General features: G+C 42.2%; 1 protein-coding gene across 1 annotated transcript in view; it reads right to left on the reverse strand.

The window, feature by feature from the left end:
- Positions 1-13,040, reverse strand: part of ddt (D-dopachrome tautomerase) — a 133,300-nt gene that overhangs the window by 48,242 nt on the left and 72,018 nt on the right. Inside the window, exon 2 of the mRNA XM_034189089.1 lies at positions 10,820-10,995. Within this exon, the coding sequence (XP_034044980.1) occupies positions 10,820-10,995 (176 nt within the window). The remainder of the gene's footprint in view (positions 1-10,819; positions 10,996-13,040) is intronic.

Here is a 13,040-nt window from a genome sequence, read left to right on the forward strand (position 1 = left end):
TACACTAGAAGTCTTTCAGAAAGCGCTGTAACTAGGTTTAAGGATATGATTCCTTCTTTATGTTCTCTAATGTCATATACCAACACAGAGCAGAGTAGCTACCTAAACTCTGTAAGGGAGTTAGAGTATCTTGTCAATAGTTTTACATCCTCATTGAAGACAACTTTGGATGCTGTAGCTCCTCTGAAAAAGAGAGCTTTAAATCAGAAGTGTCTGACTCCGTGGTATAACTCACAAACTCGTAGCTTAAAGCAGATAACCCGTAAGTTGGAGAGGAAATGGCGTCTCACTAATTTAGAAGATCTTCACTTAGCCTGGAAAAAGAGTTTGTTGCTCTATAAGAAAGCCCTTCGTGAAGCTAGGACATCTTTCTACTCATCACTAATTGAAGAAAATAAGAACAACCCCAGGTTTCTTTTCAGCACTGTAGCCAGGCTGACAAAGAGTCAGAGCTCTATTGAGCTGAGTATTCCATTAACTTTAACTAGTAATGACTTCATGACTTTCTTTGCTAACAAAATTTTGACTATTAGAGAAAAAATTACTCATAACCATCCCAAAGATGTATTGTTATCTTTGGCTGCTTTCAGTGATGCCGGTATTTGGTTAGACTCTTTCTCTCCGATTGTTCTGTCTGAGTTATTTTCATTAGTTACTTCATCCAAACCATCAACATGCTTATTAGACCCCATTCCTGCCAGGCTGCTCAAGGAAGTCCTACCATTATTTAATGCTTCAATCTTAAATATGATCAATCTATCTTTGTTAGTTGGTTATGTACCACAGGCCTTTAAGGTGGCAGTAATTAAACCATTACTTAAAAAGCCATCACTTGACCCAGCTATCTTAGCTAATTATAGGCCAATCTCCAACCTTCCTTTTCTCTCAAAGATTCTTGAGAGGGTAGTTGTAAAACAGCTAACTGATCACCTGCAGAGGAATGGTCTATTTGAAGAGTTTCAGTCAGGTTTTAGAATTCATCATAGTACAGAAACAGCATTAGTGAAGGTTACAAATGATCTTCTTATGGCTTCGGACAGTGGACTTATCTCTGTGCTTGTTCTGTTGGACCTCAGTGCTGCTTTTGATACTGTTGACCATAAAATTTTATTACAGAGATTAGAGCATGTCATAGGTATTAAAGGCATTGCGCTGCGGTGGTTTGAATCATATTTGTCTAATAGATTACAGTTTGTTCATGTAAATGGGGAATCTTCTTCACAGACTAAAGTTAATTATGGAGTTCCACAAGGTTCTGTGCTAGGACCAATTTTATTCACTTTATACATGCTTCCCTTGGGCAGTATTATTAGACGGTATTGCTTAAATTTTCATTGTTACGCAGATGATACCCAGCTTTATCTATCCATGAAGCCAGAGGATACGCACCAATTAGCTAAACTGCAGGATTGTCTTACAGACATAAAGACATGGATGACCTCTAATTTCCTGCTTTTAAACTCAGATAAAACTGAAGTTATTGTACTTGGCCCCACAAATCTTAGAAGCATGGTGTCTAACCAGATCGTTACTCTGGATGGCATTTCCCTGATCTCTAGTAATACTGTGAGAAATCTTGGAGTTATTTTTGATCAGGATATGTCATTCAAAGCGCATATTAAACAAATATGTAGGACTGCCTTTTTGCATTTACGCAATATCTCTAAAATCAGAAAGGTCTTGTCTCAGAGTGATGCTGAAAAACTAATTCATGCATTTGTTTCCTCTAGGCTGGACTATTGTAATTCATTATTATCAGGTTGTCCTAAAAGTTCCCTAAAAAGCCTTCAGTTGGTTCAGAATGCTGCAGCTAGAGTACTGACGGGGACTAGCAGGAGAGAGCATATCTCACCCGTGTTGGCCTCCCTTCATTGGCTTCCTGTTAATGCTAGAATAGAATTTAAAATTCTTCTTCTTACTTATAAGGTTTTGAATAATCAGGTCCCATCTTATCTTAGGGACCTCGTAGTACCATATTACCCCATTAGAGCGCTTCGCTCTCAGACTGCGGGCTTACTTGTAGTTCCTAGGGTTTGTAAGAGTAGAATGGGAGGCAGAGCCTTCAGCTTTCAGGCTCCTCTCCTGTGGAACCAGCTCCCAATTCAGATCAGGGAGACAGATACCCTCTCTACTTTTAAGATTAGGCTTAAAACTTTCCTTTTCGCTAAGGCTTATAGTTAGGGCTGGATCGGGTGACCCTGGACCATCCCTTGGTTATGTTGCTTTAGACGTAGACTGTGTTTCATAATTATTGTATGGCCTTGCCTTGCAATGTGGAGCGCCTTGGGGCAACTGTTTGTTGTGATTTGGCGCTATACAAGAAAAAAGTTGATTGAGTTGATTGAAGGGTGGGCCATAACACACACGCGGGGAAGCCCTGCAAATCTGCACGAATCCCAGTAACGATCCTGAGTGGGGATTTAACCCTTCACGCCCCAGCACTGGTAGACACGGGGTCGGAAGGGAATCTGCTGGACAGCAGATGGGCAAAGGAAGTGGGTCTCCCTCTGGTGGCTCTGCCTTCACCTTTGAAGGTGCGGGCACTAGATGGCACCCTACTTCCATTAATCACACATCAGACACAGCCCGTGACCTTGGTTGTGTCTGGGAATCACAGGGAGGAGATCGTGTTTCACATAACACCTTCTACCTCCCGAGTGATTTTGGGGTTCCCATGGATGGTGAAGCATAATCCCCGGATTGATTGGCCATCTGGGGTTGTGACGCAGTGGAGCGAAACCTGCCTGGAGTGTTTAGGATCCTCGGTTCCACCCGGCATGACGGCTACTGAGGAGGTCAAAGTCCCCCCCAATCTGTCGGCGGTGCCAAAGGAGTACCACGATTTTGCTGACGTCTTCAGCAAAGATCTGGCACCCACTCTTCCCCCGCACCGACCGTACGATTGTGCCATCGATTTGATCCCGGGCGCTGAGTACCCGTCCAGCAGGCTGTACAACCTCTCACGTCCGGAACGCGAATCAATGGAGACCTACATCCGGGACTCCTTAGCCGCCGGGCTGATCCGGAACTCCACATCCCCAATGGGTGCGGGTTTCTTTTTCGTGGGCAAAAAAGACGGCGGACTCCGTCCATGCATCGATTACAGAGGGCTGAACGAGATCACGGTTCGCAACCGATACCCGTTACCTCTGTTGGATTCGGTGTTCACGCCCCTGCATGGAGCCAAAATCTTCACTAAACTTGATCTTAGGAATGCGTACCACCTAGTTCGGATCCGGAAGGGAGACGAATGGAAGACGGCATTTAACACCCCGTTAGGTCACTTTGAGTACCTGGTCATGCCGTTCGGCCTCACGTCTTGCGGGACTTCCTGCATCGGTTTGTCTTCGTATATCTGGATGATATACTCATCTTTTCTCCGGACCCTGAGACTCATGTCCAGCATGTACGTCAGGTCCTACAGCGATTGTTAGAGAACTGGTTGTTCGTGAAGGACGAGAAGTGTGAGTTCCACCGCACTTCTTTGTCCTTCCTGGGGTTCATCATCTCCTCCAACTCCGTTGCCTCTGATCCGGCCAAGGTCGCAGCGGTGAGAGATTGGCCCCAACCAACAAGCCGAAGGAAGCTGCAACAGTTCCTCGGCTTTGCGAATTTTTACCGGAGGTTCATTAAGGGGTACAGTCAGGTAGTTAGCCCCCTGACTGCCCTGACCTCCACTAAAGTCCCCTTCACCTGGTCGGATCGGTGCGAAGCCGCGTTTAAGTTGTTGAAACGTCGGTTCTCGACTGCACCAGTTCTGGTGCAGCCTGACCCTGATCGCCAGTTTATTGTCGAAGTGGATGCCTCTGACTCGGGGATAGGAGCCGTGCTGTCCCAGAGCGGGGAGTCCAATAAGGTTCTCCATCCTTGTGCCTATTTTTCCCGCAGGTTGACCCCAGCCGAGCGCAACTATGACATGGGCAATCATAATACAAGGATATATATGAGGATTTTCAAATCATTGTATTCTGTTTTTATATTCATTTTACACAACGTCCCAACTTCATTGAAATTGGGGTTGTAAAGTAGGTGTTCAGCACAGCCATTTCTATCTTTTTTGCAAAATCAACTACCATCTGTCCTTCCACATTCCTATCCTTGATACCATAGCTACCCATTGCTTCCTCATCACCTCTATTCCCTTCGCCAACATTCCCATTGAAGCCCGCTCCTATCACCATTCATGCTTGGGCACACTCTCCACCACTCAATCCAGAAGTCTTCTTTCTCCTTCATCTCACAACCTACTTGTGGGGCATATGCACTGATGATATTAATCATCACCCCTTCAATTTCCAACTTCACACTCATCACCCTGTCAGACACTCGCTTAAACTTCAATAGACTCTTATCAATCAATCAATCAATTTTTTTATATAGCGCGAAATCACAACAAACAGTTGCCCCAAGGCGCTATATATTGTAAGGCAAGGCCATACAATAATTATGTAAAACCCCAACGGTCAAAACGACCCCCTGTGAGCAAGCACTTGGCTACAGTGGGAAGGAAAAACTCCCTTTTAACAGGAAGAAACCTCCAGCAGAACCAGGCTCAGGGAGGGGCAGTCTTCTGCTGGGACTGGTTGGGGCTGAGGGAGAGAACCAGGAAAAAGACATGCTGTGGAGGGGAGCAGAGATCGATCACTAATGATTAAATGCAGAGTGGTGCATACAGAGCAAAAAGAGAAAGAAACAGTGCATCATGGGAACCCCCCAGCAGTCTACGTCTATAGCAGCATAACTAACGGATGGTTCAGGATCACCTGATCCAGCCCTAACTATAAGCTTTAGCAAAAAGGAAAGTTTTAAGCCTAATCTTAAAAGTAGAGAGGGTGTCTGTCTCCCTGATCTGAATTGGGAGCTGGTTCCACAGGAGAGGAGCCTGAAAGCTGAAGGCTCTGCCTCCCATTCTACTCTTACAAACCCTAGGAACTACAAGTAAGCCTGCAGTCTGAGAGCGAAGCGCTCTATTGGGGTGATATGGTACTACGAGGTCCCTAAGATAAGATGGGACCTGATTATTCAAAACCTTATAAGTAAGAAGAAGAATTTTAAATTCTATTCTAGAATTAACAGGAAGCCAATGAAGAGAGGCCAATATGGGTGAGATATGCTCTCTCCTTCTAGTCCCCGTCAGTACTCTAGCTGCAGCATTTTGAATTAACTGAAGGCTTTTTAGGGAACTTTTAGGACAACCTGATAATAATGAATTACAATAGTCCAGCCTAGAGGAAATAAATGCATGAATTAGTTTTTCAGCATCACTCTGAGACAAGACCTTTCTGATTTTAGAGATATTGCGTAAATGCAAAAAAGCAGTCCTACATATTTGTTTAATATGCGCTTTGAATGACATATCCTGATCAAAAATGACTCCAAGATTTCTCACAGTATTACTAGAGGTCAGGGTAATGCCATCCAGAGTAAGGATCTGGTTAGACACCATGTTTCTAAGATTTGTGGGGCCAAGTACAATAACTTCAGTTTTATCTGAGTTTAAAAGCAGGAAATTAGAGGTCATCCATGTCTTTATGTCTGTAAGACAATCCTGCAGTTTAGCTAATTGGTGTGTGTCCTCTGGCTTCATGGATAGATAAAGCTGGGTATCATCTGCGTAACAATGAAAATTTAAGCAATACCGTCTAATAATACTGCCTAAGGGAAGCATGTATAAAGTGAATAAAATTGGTCCTAGCACAGAACCTTGTGGAACTCCATAATTAACTTTAGTCTGTGAAGAAGATTCCCCATTTACATTAACAAATTGTAATCTATTAGACAAATATGATTCAAACCACCGCAGCGCAGTGCCTTTAATACCTATGGCATGCTCTAATCTCTGTAATAAAATTTTATGGTCAACAGTATCAAAAGCAGCACTGAGGTCTAACAGAACAAGCACAGAGATGAGTCCACTGTCCGAGGCCATAAGAAGATCATTTGTAACCTTCACTAATGCTGTTTCTGTACTATGATGAATTCTAAAACCTGACTGAAACTCTTCAAATAGACCATTCCTCTGCAGATGATCAGTTAGCTGTTTTACAACTACCCTTTCAAGAATTTTTGAGAGAAAAGGAAGGTTGGAGATTGGCCTATAATTAGCTAAGATAGCTGGGTCAAGTGATGGCTTTTTAAGTAATGGTTTAATTACTGCCACCTTAAAAGCCTGTGGTACATAGCCAACTAACAAAGATAGATTGATCATATTTAAGATCGAAGCATTAAATAATGGTAGGGCTTCCTTGAGCAGCCTGGTAGGAATGGGGTCTAATAAACATGTTGATGGTTTGGATGAAGTAACTAATGAAAATAACTCAGACAGAACAATCGGAGAAAAAGAGTCTAACCAAATACCGGCATCACTGAAAACAGCCAAAGATAACGATACGTCTTTGGGATGGTTATGAGAAATTTTTTCTCTAATAGTTAAAATTTTGTTACCAAAGAAAGTCATGAAGTCATTACTAGTTAAAGTTAATGGAATACTCAGCTCAATAGAGCTCTGACTCTTTGTCAGCCTGGCTACAGTGCTGAAAAGAAACCTGGGGTTGTTCTTATTTTCTTCAATTAGTGATGAGTAGAAAGATGTCCTAGCTTTACGGAGGGCTTTTTTATAGAGCAACAGACTCTTTTTCCAGGCTAAGTGAAGATCTTCTAAATTAGTGAGACGCCATTTCCTCTCCAACTTACGGGTTATCTGCTTTAAGCTACGAGTTTGCAAGTTATACCACGAGTCAGACACTTCCGATATAAAGCTCTCTTTTTCAGAGGAGCTACAGCATCCAAAGTTGTCTTCAATGAGGATGTAAAACTATTGACGAGATACTCTATCTCACTTACAGAGTTTAGGTAGCTACTCTGCACTGTGTTGGTATATGGCATTAGAGAACATAAAGAAGGAATCATATCCTTAAACCTAGTTACAGCGCTTTCTGAAAGACTTCTAGTGTAATGAAACTTATTCCCTACTGCTGGGTAGTCCATCAGAGTAAATGTAAATGTTATTAAGAAATGATCAGACAGAAGGGAGTTTTCAGGGAATACTTTTAAGTCTTCTATTTCCATACCATAAGTCAGAACAAGATGTAAGATATGATTAAAGTGGTGGGTGGACTCATTTACTTTTTGAGCAAAGCCAATAGAGTCTAATAATAGATTAAATGCAGTGTTGAGGCTGTCATTCTCAGCATCTGTGTGGATGTTAAAATCGCCCACTATAATTATCTTATCTGAGCTAAGCACTAAGTCAGACAAAAGGTCTGAAAATTCACAGAGAAACTCACAGTAACGACCAGGTGGACGATAGATAATAACAAATAAAACTGGTTTTTGGGACTTCCAATTTGGATGGACAAGACTAAGAGACAAGCTTTCAAATGAATTAAAGCTCTGTCTGGGTTTTTGATTAATTAATAAGCTGGAATGGAAGATTGCTGCTAATCCTCCGCCCCGGCCCGTGCTACGAGCATTCTGACAGTTAGTGTGACTCGGGGGTGTTGACTCATTTAAACTAACATATTCATCCTGCTGTAACCAGGTTTCTGTTAGGCAGAATAAATCAATATGTTGATCAATTATTATATCATTTACCAACAGGGACTTAGAAGAGAGAGACCTAATGTTTAATAGACCACATTTAACTGTTTTAGTCTGTGGTGCAGTTGAAGGTGCTATATTATTTTTTCTTTTTGAATTTTTATGCTTAAATGGATTTTTGCTGGTTATTGGTAGTCTGGGAGCAGGCACCGTCTCTACGGGGATGGGGTAATGAGGGGTTGGCAGGGGGAGAGAAGCTGCAGAGAGGTGTGTAAGACTACAACTCTGCTTCCTGGTCCCAACCCTGGATAGTCACGGTTTGGAGGATTTAAGAAAATTGGCCAGATTTCTAGAAATGAGAGCTGCTCCATCCAAAGTGGGATGGATGCCGTCTCTCCTAACAAGACCAGGTTTTCCCCAGAAGCTTTGCCAATTATCTATGAAGCCCACCTCATTTTTTGGACACCACTCAGACAGCCAGCAATTCAAGGAGAACATGCGGCTAAACATGTCACTCCCGGTCCGATTGGGGAGGGGCCCAGAGAAAACTACAGAGTCCGACATTGTTTTTGCAAAGTTACACACCGATTTAATGTTAATTTTAGTGACCTCCGATTGGCGTAACCGGGTGTCATTACTGCCGACGTGAATTACAATCTTACCAAATTTACGCTTAGCCTTAGCCAGCAGTTTCAAATTTCATTCAATGTCACCTGCTCTGGCCCCCGGAAGACAATTGACTATGGTTGCTGGTGTCGCTAACTTCACATTTCTCAAAACAGAGTCGCCAATAACCAGAGTTTGATCCTCGGCGGGTGTGTCATCGAGTGGGGAAAAACGGTTAGAGATGTGAACGGGTTGGCGGTGTACACGGGGCTTCTGTTTAGGGCTACGCTTCCTCCTCACAGTCACCCAGTCAGCCTGCTTTCCCGACTGCTCGGGATCTGCCAGGGGGAAACTAAGGGCGGCTAAGCTACCTTGGTCCGCACCGACTACAGGGGCCTGGCTAGCTGTAGAATTTTCCACGGTGCGGAGCCGAGTCTCCAATTCGCCCAGCCTGGCCTCCAAAGCTACGAATAAGCTACACTTATTACAAGTACCGTTACTGCTAAACAAGGCCAAGGAATAACTAAACATTTCACACCCAGAGCAGAAAAGTGCGGGAGAGACAGGAGAAGCCGCCATGCTAAATCGGCTAAGAGCTAGTAGCTACGCTAAGCTAGCGGATTCCTAAAAACACGCAAAGTGAATAATGTGTAAATAATTTAGAGGTGATTCAGCAGAAGGAGTGCTTTAGTTAAGGCACGTAAAGATTACACTGGGAAACAAATTGTAATCTAGATAACTAGATCAATCTAACTGCGCAGATTAAACAGCTAACAGATACAGAAAAACACCGCTGTGCTCCGGAACAGGAAGTGATACAATACCGCAGTGAGAGCCAACCACCAGTAGAGGCAAGCAAGAGGATAACCAGATTCACCAACTAAACTTAGCATACTCTTCCTTTAAAATGACACCAACACCACTTCGCTTCCTATTGACACCACAATACAATTTGAACCCACCACCTATGCTCCTGGACTTACTTCCCTTCCACTTGGTCTCTTGCACACACAATATGTCTACCTATCTCCTCTCCATTATATTAGTGGAGCAGATAACTGTAACAATTGTTTATTTCTGGATTCAAGCGCCAAACATTACTCTTTTGAAAAAACTGAGTAGCCACTTGAATTTTCAGTAGGCAGCCAGGTAGGGGTCAATTGAAGAATGACACAGGGGTCAAAATTTAAAAATGCTCCAATCATATTGAAAGCTATACCACATTATTTGTCTGATCACAACGATACCAAAAAGGTATAGTTTGGACTATCTATGACTGAATGTTATGGAGTTATGGGGTAAAAACAACAAGAATGGTGACAAAGGTCAATTTCAGTTTGTACAGGGGTTAGAAGTTAAAGTTGCTCCAATTTTGGTAAAAAGTGGTGCAAATTATTGGTTGAACTAATAGGCTGAATAAATGAAATAGTTTTGACTGTGCTGAATGCTTGGTCTGCAAGGTAAAGGTAGAGTAATGTCGACGTCCATTGGATTCTATGACGTGACATATGTTACTCTGTAACATGATAACTAAGCATGATACATAGTGCAAACTATTCCTTTTTAAAACCCTGTGTAATATCTCAATTGACCCCTACCTGGCCGCCTACTGAAAATTCAAGTGGATACTCAGTTTTTTCAAAAGGGTAATGTCTAAGGAGTATTTGTGCCAACTTTGGTGCTTGTTTCCAGATTTGAATGATTCCTCTGTAAATATTCTGTTATCTGCTGCATTATATCAGCCAGCTCTCTCCCTTTACCAGTCATACTGCTAACATACAAAGTCCCAACTCTCACTTCCACCCTTCTACTTTTTCTCTTCTGCCACTGTCTGTGGACACATTCTCCTCCTCTTCTTTTTCCTCTTCTTCCCCCCGCTCAATTTCCACCAGTACCCTTTTGGGCAACGGCACCGGCGGAGGTTGTTGATAACCAACCTGGGACTCGCCCAATCCAGTATGGAAAATTGACTTGTAGTTGTAAAAAAAAAAAGTGGAAGACATCAAACACACTACCCTTCTCACTTAAGGTAATGACAACATGACACTTAACACTTAACTAAACTGACTACACCAACTGAACTACAAAAACACAATAAACTGATAACAACACTGTTAAACTAACATGAACCATAACATTTAAAACCCCAAAACTCTGAACTCCCATGGTGCATTGCAGCACAATGTCCATTGTTGATAGCTAATATTCTTAATTTCTCCCAAAATATTAGTCCTATCAGCTTTCCATTTTTGCAGCATTCATTCTTGACCCAACATACCAAATGGCAAATGTCAGCTCTTCCAGTTTCACCATGACCAAAGTCATACACATGCATGCATACAGAGGCCGCTTGGTTGTTATAATATAGATTCTTTGTGAAGCAAAGTAAGATGAGCATTTTAACTGTGGGTGGGCATGTTTCCTGGTTTAGCTGGAATAGAGACGGTTTGGAGCAGCATGCATGGCACATTTTAGGGGAATTACAGTTTACACTCGGTGTTTGATTTCAAAATCCTTCACAGATACGAGACTTTGCAGGTGGTTAAATACTCAGAAAAAACAAAGCATAAATACATGTAAAAAAGACAAATCACTAGTGTGAATGCAATCACACGACAGCCATCAAGCTTAAAGCTTGAAATAAGGCAGGAAACCTTTAAGAATAAACACCCACCTGTCTCCAGTCAGACCGAGTTCAGTGGTCAGAAAGTGAAAGATTTTGGAGCTGTGCTCTTTGTTCTTCTCGGCAGTATCAGTTACTCCAACTGCAGACACCGACAGCATCACACACGGTGAGGAAGAGCTGGCCATCATCATCTCCAGGCCGGGCTTCACAACCACCACCATCCTCTGAAAAAGCACAAGACGAAAACTGAAAATACACCAGGATCTCAGTTTTCAAGGAACTAAACAAGTGCATTAGGATTGTGTCCCCCGCTTCTCCAATCACAGACCAGATATTTGCAACAGTCAGTCATTCATTTTCTAAATCCACTTAGTCTTGCTCAGGGTCCCAGCACTAACTAACGAGATTTACAGTCTCCGAAATATTAATGTAAATGTGCTGACAAAGTTTATTTTAATTAAAATTCTGTTCACTTTGTGACAGAAAAACAAAAATTACACTATACTGCTGACCAGGATTTCAATTCATTCACACTTTTCCCACTCATTAAAGAAGAAATCTCATTTTATAAAGAAAAGAATTTAAACAGTGTCTCACACATGCACACACACACAAAAAAAAATCATGTGAATATGAGAATTTCACAATCATCATTTTCATTCCTCTGGTTGATCTATTTAATCTATTTTACACATACAACCAAAGTGCCAATTACACAAAGACCATTGGTAGCCTTAGCCAACCAACGCTAAACTGTAACTTACGGCAGAAATCAGAAAGTAACCAATGCTAGTTTATTTTTCATACAAATAATTACTTTTACAGCCAGTTTCCTTTAGACAGGGAATGAACACATTAACTTTTCTTGGACTTAATTTCTATCATCCATCCATCCATTTTCAAAACCTGCTTTTTCTAGTTGAGGGTCACAGGAGCTGGACCCTGCCCCAGCAGTCACTGGACCTCTAGTAATACTGTGAGAAATCTTGGAGTCATTTTTGATCAGGATATGTCCTTCAATGCGCATATTAAACAAATATGTAGGACTGCTTTTTTACATTTGCGCAATATCTCTAAAATCAGAAAGGTCTTGTCTCAGAGTGATGCTGAAAAACTAATTCATGCATTTATTTCCTCTAGGCTGGACTATTGTAATTCATTATTATCAGGTTGTCCTAAAAGTTCCCTGAAAAGCCTTCAGTTAATTCAAAATGCTGCAGCTAGAGTACTGACGGGGACTAGAAGGAGAGAGCATATCTCACCCATATTGGCTTCTCTTCATTGGCTTTCTGTTAATTCTAGAATAGAATTTAAAATTCTTCTTCTTACTTATAAGGTTTTGAATAATCAGGTCCCATCTTATCTTAGGGACCTCATAGTACCATATCACCCCAACAGAGCGCTTCGCTCTCAGACTGCAGGCTTACTTGTAGTTCCTAGGGTTTGTAAGAGTAGAATGGGAGGCAGAGCCTTCAGCTTTCAGGCTCCTCTTCTGTGGAACCAGCTCCCAATTCAGATCAGGGAGACAGACACCCTCTCTACTTTTAAGATTAGGCTTAAAACTTTCCTTTTTGCTAAAGCTTATAGTTAGGGCTGGATCAGGTGACCCTGAACCATCCCTTAGTTATGCTGCTATAGACTTAGACTGCTGGGGGGTTCCCATGATGCACTGAGTGTTTCTTTCTCTTTTTGCTCTGTATGCACCATTGTGCATTTAATCATTAGTGATTGATCTCTGCTCCCCTCCACAGCATGTCTTTTTCCTGGTTCTCTCCCTCAGCCCCAACCAGTCCCAGCAGAAGACTGCCCCTCCCTGAGCCTGGTTCTGCTGGAGGTTTCTTCCTGTTAAAAGGGAGTTTTTCCTTCCCACTGTCGCCAAGTGCTTGCTCACAGGGGGTTGTTTTGACCATTGGGGTTTTTGCGTAATTATTGTATGGCCTTGCCTTACAATATAAGGCGCCTTGGGGCAACTGTTTGTTGTGATTTGGCGCTATATAAATAAAATTGATTTGATTTGATTTGGACTAATAAAGGCAAGGTTCACCCTGGACAGACTGTCAGTCTATCACAGGGCCGAGACATATATAGACAGACAGGTCATGCTCCACCTTTTGGACATGATTAACCATAAGTCCTGGTCCCACTGAATAATGAAGGATGAATAATGAGCCACGTAGCATGTTTTTTTGGTACGAGTCCAGTTAAAAATTTAGCAACAACAGGGTGGAGCAGTTTGTGCATGAGATACTATGAGGACAAATGAGGATTT

This window comes from Thalassophryne amazonica, chromosome 15 (assembly GCF_902500255.1).
Source record: "Thalassophryne amazonica chromosome 15, fThaAma1.1, whole genome shotgun sequence".
Taxonomy (NCBI): domain Eukaryota; kingdom Metazoa; phylum Chordata; class Actinopteri; order Batrachoidiformes; family Batrachoididae; genus Thalassophryne; species Thalassophryne amazonica.